Source organism: Lichtheimia ornata, assembly GCF_029851405.1.
Source record: "Lichtheimia ornata isolate CBS 291.66 chromosome Unknown scaffold00023, whole genome shotgun sequence".
NCBI lineage: Eukaryota > Fungi > Mucoromycota > Mucoromycetes > Mucorales > Lichtheimiaceae > Lichtheimia > Lichtheimia ornata.
The window spans coordinates 380,654-404,093 of NW_026695343.1; the positions used below are offsets into that span (position 1 = coordinate 380,654).

Below are 23,440 nucleotides of genomic sequence, written 5' to 3' on the forward strand. Positions count from 1 at the left end.
TCTGAAACTCATGGTATTGTTGGTGCTTTATCTTACTGTTGTTGGAGCATGTTGTTTATATACACAAAACAGAAATGGGGGAGATGAACATTAATAGAAAAAAAGAAGAAGGGTAATAAGCTTAAATGGGAATAGAAAACGGCATTTGGCATTAGAATGTGGTTGTGGTGGTGGTAGTGTGTTGTAGTAGTAAAGTGAAGAAAATCTGTAAAGAGAAAGAGAATCAAAAAGGGTGATTATTAGACCGTCTCTTCGGATGGCAAGCATCCTAGGCGGTTGATTTTTTTGTAAGTTTTCTTGCTGACTTGAATATGGGATGATGACTTGATACAACGAAATCACATGAAGCTTGGGACAAGGCTTGGCTGAGTAGGAGCACCACTAGTAGCAGCCATGGATGGCTTTGTGTTATCCTTGGCAGAAGAGCTGTGACGATGGATGCGAATGTGTTGGTTCAAGTTGTCAGATCGAGAGAAACGCTTGCTGCAGCTTTGATAAGGGCATTCAAAGGCTAAACCATTTGTCAGTTTTCACATTTTTCATATGATTGTATATATACACAACAAGCAACTTACGTTTTTCAAGGGTATGAATGGATCGAATGTGACGCTTAAGGTGCTCTGAGCGTTTAAACATCTTGCCACAACCGTCAGCAGTACATGTGAACATGCGTGCGCCATTGTTGCTAGGGGCACTTGAGACACGACGACCCCTAGAGCGTGTCATTTTCTTGGTTGTTGCAGAGGAGGAGGAGGATGGCTTCTTGGGGGTCTCGTAAAGTTCGGCAGCAGGTGGATGGCTGAAAGAGTGGTGTCGCACATTACCATGGTTAGGCAAAGGATCATAAAAGTTCAACTGAGGAAAGACAGCGGGACCACCAATTGAATGACGGTGTGAAGATGCCAATGGATGTACGGGTGACAAAAAGTTGCTAGACAAGGCTGCCATGCTCACCACAGGATCCATCAAATCATCGGTGCTGCTATTGTTGCTGCTGATGCTGCTGAGAGACGAGGGTGGTGGAGAGGGTGTAGTGTTGCTTGCCATGTAGTAAGGCTGATCCGAAGAAAGCATTTCAGCATAGCTAAAACGACGTGGCTCATAAGGATGATGGTATTGTTGTTGATCAAAGGATGGCACCATGGAAACAAGGCTGTTCAATACGCTGTTTTGGGAATCACTGCAAACAGTGGGAGTGAAGGAAGATGCGATACAAGGAGAAGTCATCATGTGTATGTGTGAGATTAGAGGGAAGAGTAGTAAAGAAGAGTAGAGTAAAAGAGAGAGATGATAAGATGGGGTAAAACGATGGTTGAGATGGACGACCTTTTAAGTATTTAAGGACGTCAACAGCTGTCAAGTCGACCATGATGCAATGATTGGTTCCAGACGGTGCTGAGTTGTACATGAGCTTTAGATTGCTGCCTTGTGTGACAATAAACGTAGGCACGTAAACGCATAAAGCAAGGCTGATGTAGGGAGTGAGGGTTGTATTTGGAATGGTAAGTGAATGGGCAAGCAAGTACAAAGGTGGCAAGGTACACACGAGGTCCAGGGGGAAATTTTGATATGCTCAACAGCCAATGGCAAGAAAATTATTCAAATTGATGCGCATGACACAATATTACTTGACTTGAAATCCCTGAAAAGGCATCTGGCCATGGCACTTTTTACCTTGCCGCTGATCGTCCATCTGCATAATATGCATGAAGACTACGCAAGCTCACCACACATGAATGGAAAGTAATCATTTCTCTTAGTACAGAAAATGTCTCTTTCAAACGGAGATACTTTATTACTGCCCAAGGTTTAATGACAAGCTGCATATCATCTTATCTTTTAATATCCCATGTCAACAACCATTGTCTCATCATCATTATGGTCCTTCCTCATACGTAGGTTGTGAGTGTGTCTATGTGTAGTAATTAACCATTGGATAAAAATAGTGATGGATTGACGCATTTCATTTCTTTTATTAAGATGGAATCTTCTCTCTTCATCATGCTTTTGCTTATAATACAACAACAATGCGATTCTACAAATAGGAGTAATTGAGTTGTTCCAGGGGGGGGCACGAATGAAAAGAAAGTGAGCTACCAACTTTAACTACTTTGCAATTGTTCATCACACACACACACACATACGCACGCAACACACTACTTGATAATTAAAAACTGCAGTTGGCAGCATGGACCATGATTTTTATTACCAAAAACAGTAGCAACACAACTCCTATGATCTTTTGCCGATCAAAGCTGATGTAGTACACCGCTCAGGGTCTGTCAATGGAAAGAACACAACACGATTTATTCTTCCATCTTGTCGATACGTTGCCGCGGAAGTGGTGGGACAGGTGGTGGTTGGTTATTGGTTCCTGCATTGGAAGAGTCGTCATCATCTTCTACTTGATCCCACCGTTGACGAAGCACGTTGCCCATGTTGTAATGCTCAGCCCGTTTCTTTGCAAATTCCTCGTGTTGCTTTTTCGCTATTGAGTCAAACTTGGCATTAGCGTCGTCGTCGTCGTCATCATCGTCCATGCAGTGTTACTATAGAAATGTCCCCTCCGACGATCACCACTAAACCACCCATCACCATCACCACCACCCCACACAACACAACACAAACTTGCCTTGTTCGCTCTCTTCATGATTCTCATCATCCGATTCCCAATCGTCATCGCTGAGATACACGCGACGTCCTTTTTTGCTACTGGATGTGCTTGATCGATCTGATTCGTTACCATTGTCCAACGAAAAATCCTCAGGCTCATCATGTGCATTCCGAAACTGGACATCTAATTCATATGTATGGGTTTGCCAAGCTCTCTCACTCTCTCCAAAACCCTTATCCATCCTTCCCTCACTTACCACCCATATTGAGTACTTGATCTGTTTCTGGGTCATATCGAATATAAGGTGTCTTGGGCTCGTCAATCTTCATGGTGGAATCCTTTTGCTCTTCATTCAACTCCAAATTGGCCTCGTCCCATTTAAGTCGACTATTGTATGTGTTGGGGTTAGCGTCTTTCATGAAGAGAGTAGTCATCTTTGGAGCTTGTACCTTGTTTCTTGACTATCAGTAGGGGACTGACTAGGTTTCTTGAGAATGCCTTTAATGGGCTTGGGTTGTTGGTCACTGCTCATGTGTGTCGATTATGCACCCGTGCGCAAAAGAGAGAGTGGAAAGAGAGAGAGAGGGAGAGTGGTATGAGCGGATATGCAGCGTCGTGTGCTTGTTTTTTTTGGGTGAGTGAGATTGTCCTTGGCTCTTTTTTCCTTTCCCGCTTTCACACCACCTTCCTTTCAACCAACTCATGGCACGATGCACGTTGGCATTCGGTAATTACACGGCACCATGCACCATTGAAGGCTCTGTACCGAATGTATGGCTTCCATCGGATATGTTATCGGTCGCGTACTTTGTCACCAACCCACCTACAACGTATCCAACAAGGGCCAAACACTTGCTTCGGATAGCATCCACAGCAACATCAGCAGAACGAGAGTTCCTATTATTATTATCACAATCACTTTCGGCTCATGGTGGAAAACGATATGGCATACTTGATTTTCGACAAGCATGTGGATGTTTGGGAATCCTGAGTACAAGCAGTATCCAACCTGCCGATCTCTTTGTCCTGCAAATTGTCGATATACCCAACAACAATGAAGTCATTGATTCATCATCATCGCTACTCCAACAATATCCGCCTCTAGCACCAGATCGATTGCCAATGGAAATGCTTCAAGCTATCAATGAACGTCATACACCAGAAGGAGAACAACGAATGAAAAGCATCGCTCAAGAAATGTATCGCATTGCATCAGTGTACGGTTATTGGGACTTGTGGCGCGTATTGGAAGGCATTTGTCAACGATTTAATATCGATCCTCAACAATTGATATGAACAATAAACAGGGGATTTGTTATTTCCCGATCCCCTTTTTCACACATTCTCGACTCTCTCTTTTTATCCTGTTCAATGTGGAAAGATACCGTAGACAAGTGTGTCCAAAGCATCGTCACCATCAAATCAACACGCGTACGTAGTTTTGATACGGACGTACCAGGCTCCTTTACTGCAACTGGATTTATCGTATCACCCGGCTTGATCCTTTCAAATCGACATGTCGTCAGCGCTGGCCCGGTAGTCGCACAAGCAGTGTTGGCTAACGATGAAGAAATACCATTGCAACCTATTTATCGTGATCCTGTACATGATTTTGGATTCTTCCGCTATGATCCTTCTGATATCAAGTTTCTCACTGTGCCATCCATCCCACTTGCTCCTAAAGCAGCCCACGTTGGACAAGAGATTCGTGTGATGGGGTAAGTAAGAAAGACAAAGCTGCACATCACTTTTTATTAACCTATACATAGCAACAATGGAGGAGAGAAATTGAGCATCCTATCAGGGACCATGGCACAATTACATCGAGAAGCACCTAGCTATGGTATTGGTGAATACAATGATTTCAATACGTTTTACATGCAAGCAGCATCGGGTACGTGTGCAGGATCGAGTGGCAGCCCTGTGTTGGATCTTGAAGGAAGAGCGATCGCACTCAACTGTGGAGGACGCAGCAATGCGAGTTACTATCTCCCATTGGATCGTATCCAGCGAGCCCTTGAGTTGATTCAACAAGACCAACCTGTGAGCCGAGGCACTTTGTATACCGAATTTCGTCATTGTTCATTCCATGAATTACGTCAGCTGGGTTTAGCATCCTCGATGGAGCATAATTTGCGACATGCTGGATACCATGGTCTTTTGATCGTTCATGCAACAACAACAACAACAACACATGCTGCTGTGCTTGAACCTGGTGATATTCTTTTGGAAGTGGATGGCATGGAGATTATGGATTTCGTGCAGCTCGAGACTTTGTTGGATGATCATGTGGGGCGACCTATCGAGTTGACTGTTTTACGGCAAGGTGAACGCATCACGGGATTACATATGCAGGTACAAGATTTGCATAAAAGCATGCCCGATCGTTTCCTGGAATTAGGCGGTGGTATTGCACACGATGTTTCATATCAAGTGGCTCGTTCCTATGGCATTCCTTTGAACAAGGGCGTCTATGTCTCGGCAGCAGGATACATTTTCGGGACCGCTTATTGCTTCCGACGCTCCATCATCACATCACTCGACAACCAACCCGTCCACAATCTCGATGATCTTGTTGCTATTGTTCAAAGAGTACCTGATGGTGCTCATGTGCCTATACGATATCATTCCATGTCAAATCGAAAGGAACGGGTGATGGTATTACACATGGATAGACGATGGCATCCCATGCGCCTTGCGACTCGAAATGGCAAGTTGTTGTTGACATCACCCATTGTGTTTTCATCCATTAACCTTTTATACAACATGTAGACAAAATGGGCCTATGGGAATACAATGACTTGGCACCCGTTCATGTTGACTCGTTGCCCTCTCCACCAAGCACACCACCACCCAATGAGATTCAGGCGGCAAATTCCATTGACACCTTGAAAGAATGTATTGTGGCGATTGATTGCTATCACCCTCATATCATTGATGGCTTGCAAGACTCTCACACTTTTGGTGCTGGTTTGGTCCTATCGCTCAATCCACCACGTGTTATCTGTGATCGTGATACCATCCCTGTGGCTATGGGTTCCATCACCCTGACATTGCATAGCAAAGTATCCGTGCCTGCATCCGTTGTATTCATGCATCCCTATTACAACTTCGCCATTTTATCATTTGAACGTATCCCTGATCAAGTCTATTATGCACCCATTCAAGAGGATTCGAGAACATGGCAATTACCTAAACCAGGAGAATCCATTCATTATATTGGGTTGGATGGTAAATAAGGAGTACAATTAGCGGTGATGTGTATTCATTAAGGTGCATGTATGTAGGCAACAACCAAATCAGCCATCAGCAAGGAGCCATATCTTCTATTACAGGTGTTCGGTCACGAGAATGCCTGATACCACGTTATCGATCCGTGAATGTGGAAACAATACAGCTGGAACAAGATATGGAAGGACAAGGAGGGGTATTAGCAACCGAGGATGGATATGTATTGGCGCTGTGGATGACCTTTGCTACGGGTGAACAAGAAACCATACTTGGCCAACGACGAACGTCCAAGATGATGGGTGGTCTTCCAGTATGCTATGTTGCACCTTGCCTTGATGATGAAGAAGACGAGTACTTTACCTATGCATTGGATGTGGAATTTTGGACAATGCAGCTGGCGAATGCAAGGCAACTAGGCTTACCATCTAGTATCCAAGTTCAACCTGGTCAACAACGCGTGCTTTATGTCATGAGCAAAATGGATCCTTCCAGTCCTTCAGCCAAGGCACTTGAAGTGGGTGATATTGTTTTGGAAATCAATCATCAACCTGTTACTCGACTCACTGATCTCACACAATACACAAAACACGAGGCTCTTGAAATGGTACGTATTTGAAACAACAATGTATAGGTGCTAGGTATTGATGCATCCATTGTGCTACATAGACTATTTATCGAAATGGGACATTAATGCAATGCACCGTGCAAAGTACATTTTACGATGGTCGAGAAACGACTCGAGTCATTGGATGGCAAGGACTATTGATTCAAGATGCACCTATCGCTGCCAAGGAACAAACATGTGACAAGGTACCAACAGGTGTCTACATTTCGTCTTGTGCGCATGGATCACCAGCCCAAGCGGTGTTAAAAGCAGCTACTTGGATCACAGCCATCAATGGCAAGCACGTTGAAACACTGGATACATTTCTGCAACAAGTCGAAAGAATCCACAATAGCAAGGATGATCATGCTCGCGTCAAGTATGTGACCAAAAGCAATGTAGCCAATGTAAGCGTAGTCCGCTTGGATCGACATTATTGGCCTACCTGGCTTGTGGAAAAGGATCCAGAGTCTACAATGGGATGGCGATTGCACCAAAGCGACGAGAATCTAGTTGTCAGATGAGATCGTAACACAAGATCAAACATCGCCTGTACGCCACATACACAATTACACATATACATTTTCCACTTGTCAATGAAAAAAAGGAAACTTTATACTTTTTGCCAGGGTATACTATTAACAGCGAGGTGGTGGTAGTTTGCATGATGAAGTTTGCTATGGTACATGGGATGGATGAGGGAGAGGAAAGTATATGGAGGAAGATGCGTGACCAAGAGAAGAAATTAATACATGACTGATTTGAGGGTTTCGTAGGTAGGGAAAAAGATGCCACAAATGCCAAACCACCACATGCTGCGTGGCATAGCACCTGCAAAGAATTCCCGGTATACGCGGATAGGAGAACCTTGTGCATTGCGATACATGTTTTGCGCCACAGAGACTACGGATACTGCTTGGCGTTTCTTTTCAGTGATCATTCGTGTGCGGAGAACATCCATAGGTGTCGTAAAGTAACCAGCCAAGAAACCACTGACACCACCATACAAGATGGATCGCATGGTAGGGATATCGGCTTCCCATTCTTCAAAGGCAGCATGAGCAACGACATGGTGGTGTTGTTGGTGCATACGTTGAATCCAATCCCTTCGTACAGATCGATGATGGAATGCTTTAAAGTTTTCATAAGAGACAAGCAAGATGACCATAAAAGGTGAATCGCGTGCAGCAATAGCCCAGAATCCTCTAAAGAGACCACGGGGTCCTTCTTCTTTGAGTGTTTGTTGAATGACATAGGAGGCGCTGACGCGATGACCGGGAGCAGCAGCAGAAGCATAATGATCGGTTTGAAGTTTGGCTGTAACGACTTCTCGAGGCACTTTGATAACACTGGAAGCGAGATCACCCAACACGGCTGACAAGGCAGTGGCAGGAATGGCATAGCGTTTGTTGTTTTCGTTCACCAGTTGGCTCTTGCAAAATTCATACGTGCTAAAACGTGCACCTCCTTGGCCTGCAGCACCAAGCGCAGAAACGAAAAATCCCTTGCCCAAGCTGCGAAGCGTCTCACGAGTAAATACTTTACGGAGCGAATGATTGGGATCGGCTTGGATGCGGGTTTTAATCGTATCGAGAGGATGCATGCATGAATACGACAACGACAAGGCAGTGGCACCAGCAACAAAATGGTCTAGAATGAATGGATTAGAATACATCATCATATGAATAAATGTCAAACTACATACATTTGTAAAGCTCGGAGGCTGTGTGCTGATGTTGTTTGCTAAAGGCGGATACGCTGCTCATGGAAGAAGATAGGCTATTTTCTCAAAGAGAGTAAGAGAGAGAGAGAAAGAGAAAGGGACAACAATAAAGGAAACGGGAATTTTGCAAGAGTTATCTAGGGGTTGGGTTTGTTGGGCTTGCTTTATATCATGGAGGGATGTTGCAGTGAGTCAGGGTTATATCCAATCAAAATGGTTAAAGAAGTTTTGTCAAGGATGGCTCACTCATCAAAGTGCAACCTGATTGGATCATCATCTGGATCGAAAAAGTCCTTGACTCAGTTGGATGAATTTTGGGATTGGACACGAGTTGACGTGACATTCAGGGGTCGTTAACGCTGATACGCTCTCTCTCTATCATACCATGGCTACCCCATATGCTAAATGACAGCTTGTTGTACTGCATCTATGTAATGGTACAATGCATCGTCATACCTAAATGTGACGGTGTCCTCGTAACCTCCTCCTCTCTTTAGGTCTCCTTTCCTTCCATAGGCGTAATTGGAAAGTAATGCTGAGCCTTAAGATGGCTACTCAAATGGCAACAAAAACGAACGCAGCTGTAACATGCAAAGTATGGTGTAAAGATGGAAGATGTATTTCAGTGGCATATTTGGAGCGATAAGCGGACTACAAATTTGATAAGTACTAAATGCATCCATCTCAGATCTATCTTAGGATGACACTTGTTCTTGACAAACGTGAAGGGTTAACAGCAGCAACGGGGGAACGATAGGATGGTCTTTGATGTGTTCACTCTCAAAGGGAAGAGGATCGATCGAGCTTACGGTTACGCATTCCCTCTCATCTTGCCTCCATGTGTATGAGATCAGCAACCTAGCAGCCCACGAGAAGTAGTAAGCGAATCACGGTAGGATTGCGACGATGGACTTGGGGATAGACTACTGATGGAAAGTGGACCTTGCAATTGTCGAAGGTTGTGGCATCCGGTTGTGAGCTGCTTAACTTGTCAACGAGCGATATCGGCGGTGGTATCATGGATACGGTTGGTTGGTATCATGGACAACTTGTTTCGACGAACGCAGCTCTTGGAACCTTTTGCAACAATGACATAGGATTATCGTATGGAGATAGCAATCGATCAAAGAATAAATCAACATCCACCATGTTACTACGTCCCTCCTTATTGAGACGTTCTCTGATTCATTTTGTTCGTTGTTTCTTTGTACTCGGGTGCTATTGATTGTTTAAGGGAATGGTTTACACTTGATAATGGGACCCTACATTGGCTCTTTCAAAATCGATTTGGATAGAGATACCATATAGGTACCTCCTGAGATGCATATGCAAAAGTTGGATTTTCAATGGCACCCTTACTACAGCCTCGCATGGCGGCCTCCAAATCTCTGCATGGTACGTACGTCTTGAGCAGTTCGAATCATTGATCGGGGACTAGAATGGCAATGAAGCTGGCATGCATTTCCACAAAATCATAAAGTTTCCAATGATCTGGATGAGCAAGCAAGGCTTATTCCAACAAAGAGAGAGAAAGTCTTTGCAACCACCCCTTGTTAGCTCCCTTGCTATGATACGAGAAACTTGTCCAATAAATAATGGTAATGTTTATAGCCCGCAGAATGAGGATGATGATCTAAATAGGCATGTGACAAGAAAAACAAAGATGTAAATGGATGACAATGGGGACAAGAATGGGTTGGATAATGGGCAGGGTGAGAAGTAGTTACTAGAAATGAGTCATTCCGAGGGTGATTGACTGTGTTTTTCATCATCAGCCATCGTCGGGCATGAAAGACAAAAGGACGTTCGCGATTTTTTGTTATCTCTCTCGCTTTCTTTCTCGTTTTCTACTACTTCTTGTACATACTCTCCCCTTTATCTTATATATAAGCTTTATCAATGGAAGATCTTCGTGTCACCGGTTACAACGCATTGCTCACTCCTGCTTACCTTCAAGAAGAGCTCCCAGCCGTAAGGATCCTTTTTTTGACAGATGCTATTTTCCAGAAAGCTAAAATTTTTTTTTGTCACCAGAGCAAAAAGTCAGAAGAGACCGTGCACAGTGCACGTCAAGAGGCTGCCAAGATTCTTCGTGGTGAAGATGATCGTTTGATTATCATTGTGGGTCCTTGCTCTATTCACGACGTTGATGCTGCCAAGGATTACTGTAAGTGTTCCCCCCCAACAAGGATCAAGAAATAGAAGGCAACGTTTAATTAACACACACGTATAGGCAATCGTTTACTTGCTGTCAAGGAGCGTCTTTCAGGTGAATTGTTGATCATTATGCGCTCGTACTTTGAAAAGCCTCGTACCACTGTTGGCTGGAAAGGCTTGATCAATGACCCCGATATCAACAATGGCTACAACATCAACAAGGGTCTTCGCGTGGGTCGTAAGCTTTTGTGCGAGTTGACTGACAAGGGCATGCCTGTGGCTGTTGAATTGTTGGACACTATCTCTCCTCAATACTTGTCTGATCTCATTTCGTGGGGTGCCATTGGTGCACGTACCACTGAATCGCAATTGCATCGTGAGTTGGCATCGGGTTCCTCGTTCCCAGTGGGTTTCAAGAACGGCACTGATGGCAACGTGCGTATTGCTATTGATGCTATCGGCTCTTCCTCTGCACCTCATCACTTTTTGGGTGTCACCAAATCCGGCACTGTCAGCATCACTCACACTACCGGTAACCCTGATTGCCATGTCATTTTGCGTGGTGCCAACTCGGGTCCCAACTACAGCGCCGAACACGTGTCTCAAGCTGTAGCTGCATTGGAAAAGGCTGGCGTTAGCAAGAGCATCATGGTCGATTGTTCCCATGGCAACTCCTCCAAGGATCATCGCAACCAACCCAAGGTGGCACATGATCTCGCTCAACAAATTGCTGCTGGTAACAAGTCCTTGGTGGGCTTGATGATCGAATCCCATATCAACGAAGGCAAGCAATCTGTACCCGCTGAAGGTCCTGCTGCATTGAAATACGGCGTTTCCATTACCGATGCTTGTGTCGATTTCGATACTACCGTAAAGATGCTCGATGAATTGGCTGATGCTGTCAAAGCACGTCGTTCCGCTGGTGCTCAGTAATCCCCACCAATCTCTTTTCTTCATCATTAGAACGCGCATCATACCCTTCCATTTGTCTTTGTTTCATCCCCCATCTTCTTCTTCCCCCACTTCCTCTATTTCCGCCCCCATCAGCATTTTTAGACATCAATAACAAAAAGCAACAATGAACAATACTTGTACAATGAACCACATGAGTAAAACCAGTTATGGGCTGCTCTTTTTTGAATGATGGATTTCTTATCACCTGCCCTAATGTATGCATAGACAACATTGCTCCCCATCACTTTATCAGCTCATGCATCATGGATCATCCCACGAAATCCCCACGCCCACCATGCACAATAAAAGGATGTTGTCGCCGCCCATCATACTCCCACACGTCTCTTTCCTTTCCTCTGCCTTACTTCTTTGATTGTTTACAAGGCCAAATTTCCCAACGTTTGTGTGTGTCCCATTTCTTGCAAACTTTGTGAATAAGCGCTGATCTTTGTGGTCATTCATAGTGCTTTATTTTTATCCTACTCTCATTGTCGTTGTATTGCGATATTGTATTCTTGTAATGAGGTAAAGCCTGATCAAGTTTCTTGATGAGCCACTACTCATACACGCTACCTTGTTACTTTCGATATAGCTATCTCTCCGTGAAGCATCTGCAAAAGTTGGTTTCGGTGCCATGTTCTAAGTCGAGTGCTGAAATTGGCACGGTGCACACGACTATGCAGGTTGGCAGGAGCCGCCTTTTTCAGGTTCCAATGGTGGCATAAGGGGAATCACTCTCAGCCGTAGGACATCCGTGAGCGATGGCGAGAAACAAGCTATGACGCAGTCTCATGCATCCATCAATTATCGATGGCACTTTATGCAAACAACGAATTGGCTGTGGCCAAGGTAAAGCCACAATATCAAGCTTTGAACTGCTGGCTCATTGCCACTGATCTCATCCGTATCGCAACGGTTTCCAAGGCTGCGTCGGATATCTACAAATCAAAGGCGACATTTTCATTCCTCGTCGTCGGTAAGCTTCTTTACGCAGCCCTCCCCCCACCATTAGTATCATGTACTCATTTTCTTTTTTACACGCAGGAAAACACGCGACATTTTACGTTCTTAATCGCCATCAAACTCACCTGTACACGTTGACCGAAATTGCGCACATCCAGCTCCCAGTGGTCCTTTCGCGACATACCACTCTTCATCGTGCAACTTTAGCGCCATCAAAAGCGCTACTCACGAAACCAAACAACCATCACCCGCAACATAGTCAAGGTCATTGTACAGTATGCTTCCTGAATATGGGCAAAAGCGGCGATCATGGCTATACCAACCATCCATCCACACTTACCGACGACTATATGATGCAAAATGCGAGGCCTTGCGAGCAACAGCAAAGGCTCGCGGGAAACGAATTCTGTCACAAGTCATTACAGCCATTAACTAATCTTCCCCCTTCACACAAATGTTTATTTCTTTCTTCTGTACATACACCTTTCTTATGGCATGATAATCTTTCGCCTATGTTTATTTTGTATTATAAAACCTTCTTGGTCTATGACTATTCTTTAACATTTGCTTCTTTGGTATGCATACACCCTTTTGTGATCATCCTTCCATTAAAATGGTGGATTGTTCCCATGGCAACTCTTCCAATGTTGTCAAAGCACGTCGTTCTGCTGGTGTTCAGTAATAATCCCCTCCAATCCTTTTCTTTCTCATCATTAGAACACGCATGTCAATCCCCCATCTTCTTCTTCCCTACTTCCTCTCTTTCCGCCCCATCAGCAATTTCAGACATCAATAGCAAAAGGCAGCATGAGTAAGATCATTTATGCGTGCGAACTTGTGTCACCCGATATAACGTAATTCTTAATGGCTGAGTATGTCTATCTCTTCTCGTTTCTCACACTCCATCGCACTCATCGCGTCAACATGGCAATGCATCGCTTGGATGGAAAGGTCGCTGTTATCACTGGTGGCGCTCGTGGACTTGGCAAAGCTGTAGCTACCGCTCTCGTGGATCGTGGTGCAAAGGTGATGATCGGAGATCTCTTAGACGAACAAGGTACTCAAACGGTCAACGAGCTTAATGCACGGTAAGGTCGACTACTTCGTGTGGTCATGCAAAATGGATCATAGTAGGAGCTCATCATTGATGATCATTAGTGTCGGTGGTTCCAAGGTGGCAGCTTACTTGCATACCAATGTCGTTTCATATAAGGACAATGTCACGCTTTTTCAGCAGGCTGAGAAGGAATTTGGTGGTGTTGATGTGAGTATAAGAGAGAGATGGGAAAACATTGTGCTCGAATTGACGTTCATGTTCATACTACTTTTAGATCGTGCATTTGAATGCTGGCATTATTGGTGGATCGAAGATGGCCTTTTCTCCTTTGGATGGTAAGTATGTAGCATAGGAGCTCTTTTACAACAACAGTACTCGATGCTGATTCTACTTATCTATGTAGATGAGCAAGATGAGAAGGTGATGATGGTAAACACCATAGGTGTCATGAAAGGGACCAAGGTTGCATTGTTGCATTTGGCAAAACGAGGTGGCGGTGTCATTGTATGCACGTCGTCGGTGGCAGGTTTCCATGTTGAGTAGGTTGATCACATTCGTGCATGATGGAATGGACTTGTAACACATTTCATATATGTAGCCCAGAATTGCTCGCATACAATGCATCCAAACATGCCTTGATCGGTTGGGTTAGGAGCTTCACCATGATGCCAGCTGTGTGTAACGTGCGTATCAATGCTGTTTGTCCTCATGTCATGTGTAAGTGTTTATCATCAAGGTGGTATTTAGTATACTACGGGACTCATTGTTGTATTGCGTATAGTGACGGATATGGTAACCAACGAACCAGTGAGTGAAGCATCGCTTGCCATTCAAAAGACATTACCACCAACATCGGTTGAATCAGCCGTCAATGCCGTGCTCCAGTTGATTGATGATCCATCAGCCAATCGTAAGGATGACGAATCACACTCGATTTTTTTTTATTCTTGTATTTATATGGGTGATGGTGCATACGTAGGTAAAACCTTGATGGCATTACCAGGAGGTATCATTCGCGAAGAGCCGTCGTTAAGATTGCCAGGTAAGCACCACACATTTCGCTTCACATTGATACGCATACTCATGGATGGTTTTTTATTATGCATAGCCGAGGCTACAAATGAAGCACTCAGAAAGGAGCTAGCAAAAACGATCCCAGCACGTGTTCAACGATACAAGGAAGAATTGGCTGATGCAATGAATCGCTATTTCAAGTCTCGCCTTTGAATGGTCCCATGAATAAATGTAGGCTGGTGATACCCATTAAATAAATTCCTTTGCCGAGTTGGATAGCAATGTCGAATGTCTATCAGTCATACCCACACAATAATGTTGAGAATGTAGTAAATGGATGGAGATGTATCAATGGATGTCGCCAGCGAATCATCGTATCTACCTTATTCGGCTTATGTTGTCATGCAGTGATCAAGGGGAAGGTTACCAGCATACAAAACATACGTAGATCCCACATAGCAGTCGAGAACATGATGATGCTCTTGTTATAACATTATTGAGCAGATCTTTGATGATTGTAATAATAACTTTTTAGCTGTGGACCCCTGTTTAGATACCGTTTTATGGAAACAACGTGAAACATGCATTCATTTAGGCAAGGTGTTGTGTCCATTTTCCCGTGAATGTGGTCCGTGAGCCAAAAAGACGTTCCATTCAAAGACATGATCCGATCATCTACCACATACATGTATACTTATTACACTAGTGGATTACGAATGTTTAATGTTATGATCGTTTTACGATTGAGGATGATAGGTGGGTGCCACTGTACCATCAAAAGAAGGTCAAGATACTTTGGAAGAAAATTGAAGGATCATGGGAACTTAGAATACAGTAACGGAAGTGCTGTAAGAGGAAGTGCATCCCACAATCATAATAATACCTTATTTCTCAGCAACACCTTCCACAAAGACGCATGTTATTAATACCTCGGTACCTGCAATTCACGTAAATGACCTATCGTATTGATTTTGTGTGGATGCATTGTTTGGCAGAGGCAAGTATCTGTAACAAAGAATGAATCTCGACGACTTTGGATACTCATTAGCATGATATCACCAGGTTACACAAAGCTGGAAAGCCATCGAAGCCCATAGCCCATACAAAATTTGCAGCTATCTATCTCTTGCCATCCCCTATCTGATATGCGATAGATATCAGGGTCCGGCTTTATCATGGCGACCACCCACCTTTCCCCTTTTTTCTTTCCTTAATGTTCTCCTTCCACCCGATGACCAAGCTGTGCAACGAGCCATCATCATTTTATATTCTTGGTAGCAAAGTAGTAGTAGTGGCCAGGTCAAAATCGAGTGCTATGTACATAGAATGGTTGATCTAACCACAAATGTGAAGGATGAATGATGATGAGCATCGGCAGTCATATCAATGAGTGATCTAAGCTTATATAAGTGGAGAGCAGCATAAAGCATAATATGCATAAACAGCATTTACAGGGTGCCCGGGTTGATGATGCTCATGTGACAGATGTTGTTTTTGATATGCGAGCGAGAACAGACTTGTCTTTTGGTTACCCTTGAACATCCATGTTTTGCGTTTGTATACTTTGATCTACAAAAGGATGCAGTTAATAATAAACGGGCATGTTGGACATGTGAAGCGGTTACTATTGCGAGCAAAAGATTTTCCTTGTGTGCAAAAAGTACAAGAAAAGCTCAGAAACAAGGGGAAATTTTGGGTGATGGGGCAAGGGGGACGGACCACCTGAGCTGCTCAAGGGCGAACATTTCATTGGATGACCCCATCTTATCTGCCTATTTCTTTATGCACTATTAGTTGCACACCATGAGATCTCCGCTAATACAAGAGAAGAGAGCACACATACACCCGCAGCAAATTTCCACCCACACACAAGAAGTCTAGAGAGAATGTGGGTGTTCTTACGAATGGTGACTCACTCACGTGCTTCCAATGGGAAACAAATCGAAAACGAATTTACACACACACGCACATACACACACACATACGCATACATCATTTGGCGATAAAATGAGAAAGCATTCAGGGGGGGAAGGTAAGAGTAACAACGAATCGTGGTGAATGAGCCATTAAAATCTGTCGCAAATTGTGCCATCGCATCAGAAATTTTTGGTGAAAATGGTGTGTCCTGCAGCCAACCCAGTTATCACGCCATGGGCCGGGTTCAGTGGAAATTTTTGTGTCTTTTCAAACCCCCCACTTCCCAAGCTCTCCCCCCAACACACGAGTAAGATATAAAAAGGAGATGCAAGGTGCTGTTCTTCCAGCTTCGTTTCCTTGACTTTCTTAAAGCACTCACAACAACATGGATTTGGATACCAATTGGTGCCCTGTTTGCGATAAAGCTATTCATCCTTCATTGGTAAGCGTCAACAACATGCCATGATTATTGAAAGAAGTATATCTCTAACATCTCATTGCTGGTAACAGGAATCGCTCTACTGTTCACAAGAATGCCTACAATACGATGCATTGCAAAGGAACCCACTCTTGGGATACGACTTTAAAGACTTTAAGGATTTCTTACGTCCTTCACCATCAAGACAGCAGCCTATGCAACATCAACAACCTCGCACGCCATTGTCACTTGTGGTTGCACCATCATCCTCATCACAACAACAATCACCATCAACGGCACCTCTATCTCCATCCTCGTCTTCCATTTATAGTAATGATTCCTCAAGTGCCGAGTCACCACTATTGCTCACCCCAAGATCACAACCACCGATCCTGAATGGTAGTCCACCTAAGCTCGACCTTGGTTTATCGTATTGCAATTACCATCATCATCATCAACATCAACAACCTACCCATATTGCAAATAGGGCAGCAGGCGTGCCCTGAAAGAAATGAGACGACGTCATTCTGCAAATCACAACACACACACAAACATACCTCTTTGGCTCCCGAAACACCCGCCAAATCTTGCCAAATGCATTTGTTTCCCTTTTATCACGCACATACATACATGCACATTATGCATCCTCTCTCTCTTGCCAAACAACACGAAAACAAAAAAAAGCATCACACCTATACCCCATCACACATCCTCCCCAACACCTTGTACAGCAGCAGTTTTTTCCTTTTTCTTTTTTACATAAACTAGTAATAATATCATGAAACAACGCGGCATGTCCACGTGTTGAGATCACAGGAGGGAAGGATCGTGTTCTTATCTCTTTTGTGCCTGCTGCTGCATATAACCACCAATACGGATGGAGCTTGTGTCTTTTTTTTTCTTGCTCAATTAAGCCTTAGTACTACACCAAGGGTCACAGGTCGAAGAAAGAACCACCCAACTTGAGCTATAGAGCTGACCATGGGGCTGGTCAGCACATAGACTGGGATGCTGCCGATCCACCGGTTGTCTTTGTCATCTTCGGAATAACCCTTGAGCATAATTCTTAATGCACCACGTGGTGTGGTGGACATATACACACACGCCCACCATTATTACATACATCGACCACAACAAGCGTTCTGCTACTACCACCATGCCCTATGTATTGAATGGGCATCCGCTGCTGATAAAGAAAAATGTACTTCATCCTAGTAGCAGCATGCTCCAATAATAATACGAGAGCATGATTCTGTCACATTTTGATACCACCATAGGACACGATACATTCCTTCTTAATCGGGGAGTCATTCTGCAACAGGGTGAAATGATAAGCATTATTCTCTATCGATATCTGATACGTAGTCCGCTATCTCCATACATACATCATGAGTCAATTTTTCTTCATGGTACGGTAAACACAGCAGGTTAGCGCTGCTTTGCATATAGTAGCTCGTGTTTGCGTATCTACAATGATAACAACAACGTAGCAACCTTGTTGGTGGAAAGCAGCAGCAGCAGTTTCTGGATTTCAATCGTGGTGATCGTCAACCAAGCAAATTTCTTAAAGGTGGCACGCAAATCAAAAAAGTCCTGGTGGCGTGCAGGATGCAACAATGTCTTTATGATATTGGATAATCGGTCTAGTATTATGCTAACAATACCAATGCAGCATGGTTAAATCATATCACGCACATGAACAAAGGGCAATTTTGATCAATGGAATGTTTCAAACATATCCAACATGGTGCTATGCCGTTCCTACAAATGCTTGAAAACTTTGATGGGCATACCTAATGGGCGGGATTGGGCTGGGTTGTATGTCTTTATAGGCACAGCCACAGCTTTTGGGATCCTTCATCATCTTCTCAGCCTTCTTCGTGACAGCATTCACGGATGTCTCGCCGCGCCCTTTTTGGCTTCCAGCTATTGCGGATGATCCATCAATCGGTGGATACATAGAGGACCACCATGCAGCTTGTCAAAATGATGGGCCACCCCCCGTTTATCCGTACTTTTGCCGATTCTATGGACGCGTGGATCATTGTTGGGGATGAGGATCGATTACCATGTGTGCTACATCAAGATAGGCTCTTCGATCTGATGAGACGCATGCAACACAACATACACTCCCCCTGATCCACAAACTCGGTAGTGGGTCGCTGTTCCTGAACTCAGGCTTGTTGCTGCCGACAGCCTTGTCATGATTGAAAATGCATAAAAAGAATGGGACGTTGTATCTTTCATTGTCTTCAAGAGACAACATGCGTATATGAAAAAAGATACGTTCGTGGGGATGAAGTATACCTGTACTTGCCCAAGAACGTAGTATCAGATCACAAAAAGAGTGCAAGGTGGTCGACCATGTAGCGAAAATTTGAGCTCAAAATCATCTTGTGGAAGAGTGGCTGAATGGCAAAAGCTGGTGGGATCCTTATCAAATCACCTAAATAGGTAGCTTCAGGTCAACAAGAAGGACCACTAAGAGCGTTGTATGAACATAGGTGGCTGATGTGCAGCTATCAGCGTTCTCAAATGTAGACTAAGGATGGATTGACAAGGGATGTTGCCGTAATGATGTACGTGTATGCTTTCTTTTTGGAATCCAAGAAGCTGTAGATGCATGATGCTGCGTGTTGTGTGTGTGTGTGTGCGCCGTATACTGTCATTCAAATGTGACTCTTTTGAAGCTGAGATTTGGATGACACGATATGCTTCATGTTATATTACCAATTGACGTTGATGAAAAGTCGTCATCGTATTGACGTTGTGCGAAGGTGATGAGAAGAATGACAACATCTGTGGGTGGCCAAAGAGGAGGAGCAATGCATACCTCATTGGTCGATTTTGCCACATCCAATCGGCGCTAATCCAAATAGGAAAGCGCAAACAACAACTTTGTTCCTCCACCACTACTAGGTATTAAATGTGTGCGTGTGTGTGTGTGTGTGTGTGTGTACGTGTGGCAAACGCTTCCATATCTTTCTTTATTATGCATGACATGGAACATGGTCGAAACAGAAAACAATCGAAAAATTTCTTGGAACAAGGAAATGCTGCTAGCCTATAAAGGTTGCCACTCAGCAGCAGCAGCAGCAGCCGATGTGAGAGCTGTTGTGGCGTGTAGTAGTATATTTGTGGGGAAGGGTGTGCAATGAGAAAAAACGCCTTCATCTCTTTTCGTCATTTGAATGATAGCACCATCTCTTTCCCACCACTACCGCCATTAGAGATTTTTCTGTTTTTCATCAATCTGCTGAATGTGAAAGCGCATATACATGGTATCAGTGAATTGACGAGCGTGGGTAATGGATTCTCGACTCTTTTGTTACAAATGACGCAAAAGGCAAAATGGCCTCTTTGTTGTGCACAACATACACAATACGACATGCATCTTCGTTTTAATCCCCTTGGCAACCATACCCGTTACACATACATTACGACTGGTTTGTAAGCCAAGGTCATCTCCGCCACGTCAAAAGGAATAGTAAAAGTGAAAAGACGAGGCCCACCATAAATAAATTCGCTGTGTGTGGGAGAGGGCCAAAAAATAAAGAAAATGTGGTACATGCACTACTGGGTTTTTCTCATCCGAGAAAACGGGTTGACGATCAGTTGTTCTTTTTTGGCGGGCGTATGCAATGCACAATGACAAAAAGGAGGAGTCATCCATCTTTGTAATGTAATGGATGCAAGAAGAAAGGAAGTAGGCGGGAGGGGGGGGGGAGGAGAGATGCAACAAGAACCAAAGCATCAGGTAAGATGGGGTTGAGCAGCAGCTCTTCTGGGAAAGTATCATGTGCGGTATATAAAGAGAGATGAGCTTTCAGCCTTTTGCTTGGCTATCACGCATGATTCGTGTGGGGTAAAAAGGGAAAGTGCCTGGTTCCCGTGCATTTGATTTAAGGTTCAAGATAAGCAAGGTCAGAGAGAAACAAGCAGCCAAGATGACAACAGTAACAAGTCCTGGTGCAAATGATCCTTCCAGGTCCTTTAGTAATAATAGCCACACACACACACGCAAATGTATATATATCATCTCCACTATGTTGGTTGTTACTCCCTCTCCTTTTTCCACACGCCGTTTCGGAACCATCATTTTGGTTCTCGGACCGGTATTAAAGCACCGTGCATCCGCTGCACACTGCAAAGTAACAAAAGAAAAAAGACCGCTATATCTTAAAATTCATATTGGGATTCAAGAGAGAGAGGGTGAAAAAGAGGTAGGGTACCAATCAGGTCCCTGTTGTTCCCACCCACAAGAACAGACCAATGGCTGCTGCTTGATTCGGGAAATCATTTGCCAGCATGGGGGAGAAAGAAGACTCTGATCGTTTGTTGTTGGTGATATGAGATTACTCTCTCAAGCTTGTTCTGTTTTGTTGTGGTCTTCATGTGATTGATCTTTGATCAACCCCCACCCATCCTATCTACACTATAAGAAAATTTCCATACAACCCTATACACATCATCCATGCTTACAACACCATCATTCTCCGATGATGCTTTTGAGTATTGGGGGTGCCAATTGACCACTACAATCATCGTTGGCATGCATATCATAAAAACCTGTTATCATCTCTTTCACGTCATTTCATTTGAAGCTTATGTGTGTTGTGTGTCTTGCATGTGTTTGTGCCTTGTTACGTTATATTTACGAGGCACATTTGAACATCTACATTGGTGGATTACTCACGCAAAAACTGTCATTCCCAATGTAAAAATGCACCAATTAGCTGATATCTGATAGCAATGCATGATCTCACCCACCAGCAGCAGCAGCAGCCCTTTTTGGGTTTGTGCAGAGTACCACCAATTAAAATGAAGCAAAAGGTGTTTTGGCTCCGTTTCCATGATGGATACTTAAAAAGGAAGATGCCTTGGAGATGACGATGAACCTTGCAGGTACCCGCGTAAAGGTGAGGCAAGATAAGCTGTGACGTTGGTGTGTGGCATAAAAGGGAAATCTAACCGGTCAAGGTGTCCCCCTTCCTTTCCACTTGTGCTCTTTCCTTTCATCTCAAGCGTGCCTTTTTCTTTCCCCCCTCGCACACACACATACACACACACACGCTCGCTCTCTCTTTCTTTCTTTTCGATCTACACACACACACTCAACATTCCTCTTTTATACTCTTCACTCCGCTAGAAAAAAAATGTCAGATCTGTCGTGGTGTCCAGTTTGCGATAAAGCCATTAATGCCTTTTCGGTAAGCGGAGAGAAGAAGAGCAGCAGCAGCACACGGACCATTGTTCATTGACATCATGAATGTTTTGCAGGATTCATTGTATTGCAGTGAACAATGCCTTCGAGCTGATGCGCTTCGTAATCATCCATTGTTGGGCTACAATTACGAAGAATTTGTCGATTTCCCTCGACCTGCTTGCGCTTCAAAGAGAAACAACAACACCACCACGTTGTCCATGTCTTCGTCAATATCATCATCGTCATCCTTGTCATCTACCAACAGCAGCAGCAGCAGCAATAATAATAATAACCATTGCAACACTACCTCCATGTCATCATCACCTTGTGTCTCTCCCACGTTGACAGCAGCAAGTTCAAGTTCTTCCAGTACCACGGCTACGTCGATAGCATCGTCATGGCGATCTTCCAACAATATCGAGCAACATTTTACCCCGCCAAAGTTTGACTTGTGTGATACCACAGGTCGGAATGCTGCTGGTGCTCTTGCCACAGCTCATGGTGGTGGTGTTACTACCATCCATCATCATCCATACTATTCCCATCATCCTCGACATATGAAAAGTTCACGTTCTTGATTGATTGGCGCAATCAACAACATCATCATTAACCATCATTTTTTTATGTATTCTCATATTCCCCTCCTCTCTTCTCCTTGCCGAATCCTTTGTTGCTCCTTGTCTTCATTATTTACTACAAGACCACCACCACGCTTGATATACCAAATGCTATCTCTTCCCCTTATCTGATCCTCTCCTTTTTGTACGCGTACGCGACAACAGCAGAGAAAAAAACAACACACCCACAAACACACGACATTATCTCTATGCAAAAAGTGAAAGAAAACCCATCCAATTATTATATCAACCTGCATCATCCACCCAAAAAAAGACTTCATACCCCCATTCCCTCTCTTTATTTCCACACCCCCCTTTATCTCTTCCCCAGCTATTTCTGTATATATATGAGACTCTCGAAAAAAAAGTATCCAATTGGATGCACGAATAACAGACCTCTCTCTCTCTCTCTCTTGTTCTATGGAACTCTACGTTACACATGACCTCATCATCTCTTACAACATTGCTTGTTTATGGTAAACAGCGCATGTCCTACACGGGTCACGTCCACCTACTTTATAGAAACGCTACTACCACCATCATGCAAAAAATCATCATGCCCGTGACCCGTGTTTGTGGCTATGGTGTCATCTACGCAACTTTTTGCATTATACTGTACTGACCCGATGATGATGTTAAGTGTGCCACACACACACACACATACGGCACATGTACGAAAAAAGAATCATTTGCTTGGCAACAATGGAAAAGCCGAGGAACGACAACGACGACGTGATGGCTGCACGTGTGTCCATTGGGGGGGTGGGGAAAGGGTCGAGGAGGAGGAGGAGGCTGATGATGTTCCCTTTTTATATCCATTTTCTTCTTTCTACCAGCACATGTGTGGCGGCATGACAATTGCTCAGCAGCGAGAGAGAAAGAGAGAGAGATTCATGCACGTTCTCTATTGTATGCATATAATAACGACTAATTTTATTGGCTATTAGGTTGTTTGAACCGTGAGC

The 23,440-nt window shown here is 43.9% G+C and overlaps 9 protein-coding genes across 9 annotated transcripts; 6 read left to right on the forward strand and 3 right to left on the reverse strand.

Moving 5' to 3' along the window:
- Nucleotides 1–338: 338 nt before the first annotated feature.
- On the reverse strand, nt 339–1,227 carry O0I10_005715 (uncharacterized protein; the record flags this gene model as incomplete). The annotated part of the gene is made up of 2 exons (XM_058485753.1): nt 339–511; nt 576–1,227. The coding sequence occupies 2 exons, from the start codon at nt 1,225–1,227 to the stop codon at nt 339–341; spliced, it is 825 nt and encodes a 274-aa protein (XP_058343588.1).
- Nucleotides 1,228–2,306: 1,079 nt separating this feature from the next.
- Nucleotides 2,307–3,146, reverse strand: O0I10_005716 (uncharacterized protein; the record flags this gene model as incomplete). The annotated part of the gene is made up of 4 exons (XM_058485754.1): nt 2,307–2,488; nt 2,633–2,797; nt 2,871–3,001; nt 3,064–3,146. The coding sequence occupies 4 exons, from the start codon at nt 3,144–3,146 to the stop codon at nt 2,307–2,309; spliced, it is 561 nt and encodes a 186-aa protein (XP_058343589.1).
- A 170-nt stretch (nt 3,147–3,316) lies between these two features.
- Nucleotides 3,317–3,910, forward strand: O0I10_005717 (uncharacterized protein; the record flags this gene model as incomplete). Its single annotated transcript, XM_058485755.1, has 1 exon — nt 3,317–3,910. One exon carries the CDS (start codon nt 3,317–3,319, stop codon nt 3,908–3,910), a length of 594 nt encoding a protein of 197 aa, XP_058343590.1.
- A 75-nt stretch (nt 3,911–3,985) lies between these two features.
- Nucleotides 3,986–6,973, forward strand: O0I10_005718 (uncharacterized protein; the record flags this gene model as incomplete). Its single annotated transcript, XM_058485756.1, has 5 exons — nt 3,986–4,332; nt 4,384–5,324; nt 5,387–5,845; nt 5,902–6,449; nt 6,512–6,973. 5 exons carry the CDS (start codon nt 3,986–3,988, stop codon nt 6,971–6,973), a joined length of 2,757 nt encoding a protein of 918 aa, XP_058343591.1.
- A 221-nt stretch (nt 6,974–7,194) lies between these two features.
- O0I10_005719 (uncharacterized protein) lies at nt 7,195–8,215 on the reverse strand (the record flags this gene model as incomplete). The annotated part of the gene is made up of 2 exons (XM_058485757.1): nt 7,195–8,099; nt 8,155–8,215. 2 exons carry the CDS (start codon nt 8,213–8,215, stop codon nt 7,195–7,197), a joined length of 966 nt encoding a protein of 321 aa, XP_058343592.1.
- A 1,856-nt stretch (nt 8,216–10,071) lies between these two features.
- O0I10_005720 (3-deoxy-7-phosphoheptulonate synthase) lies at nt 10,072–11,262 on the forward strand (the record flags this gene model as incomplete). The annotated part of the gene is made up of 3 exons (XM_058485758.1): nt 10,072–10,143; nt 10,207–10,339; nt 10,406–11,262. 3 exons carry the CDS (start codon nt 10,072–10,074, stop codon nt 11,260–11,262), a joined length of 1,062 nt encoding a protein of 353 aa, XP_058343593.1.
- A 1,908-nt stretch (nt 11,263–13,170) lies between these two features.
- O0I10_005721 (uncharacterized protein) lies at nt 13,171–14,530 on the forward strand (the record flags this gene model as incomplete). Its single annotated transcript, XM_058485759.1, has 8 exons — nt 13,171–13,334; nt 13,405–13,510; nt 13,578–13,638; nt 13,707–13,842; nt 13,902–14,020; nt 14,085–14,213; nt 14,283–14,345; nt 14,412–14,530. 8 exons carry the CDS (start codon nt 13,171–13,173, stop codon nt 14,528–14,530), a joined length of 897 nt encoding a protein of 298 aa, XP_058343594.1.
- Nucleotides 14,531–16,619: 2,089 nt separating this feature from the next.
- Nucleotides 16,620–17,158, forward strand: O0I10_005722 (uncharacterized protein; the record flags this gene model as incomplete). The annotated part of the gene is made up of 2 exons (XM_058485760.1): nt 16,620–16,676; nt 16,745–17,158. The coding sequence occupies 2 exons, from the start codon at nt 16,620–16,622 to the stop codon at nt 17,156–17,158; spliced, it is 471 nt and encodes a 156-aa protein (XP_058343595.1).
- Nucleotides 17,159–21,808: 4,650 nt separating this feature from the next.
- Nucleotides 21,809–22,436, forward strand: O0I10_005723 (uncharacterized protein; the record flags this gene model as incomplete). Its single annotated transcript, XM_058485761.1, has 2 exons — nt 21,809–21,862; nt 21,933–22,436. The coding sequence occupies 2 exons, from the start codon at nt 21,809–21,811 to the stop codon at nt 22,434–22,436; spliced, it is 558 nt and encodes a 185-aa protein (XP_058343596.1).
- Nucleotides 22,437–23,440: the final 1,004 nt, after the last annotated feature.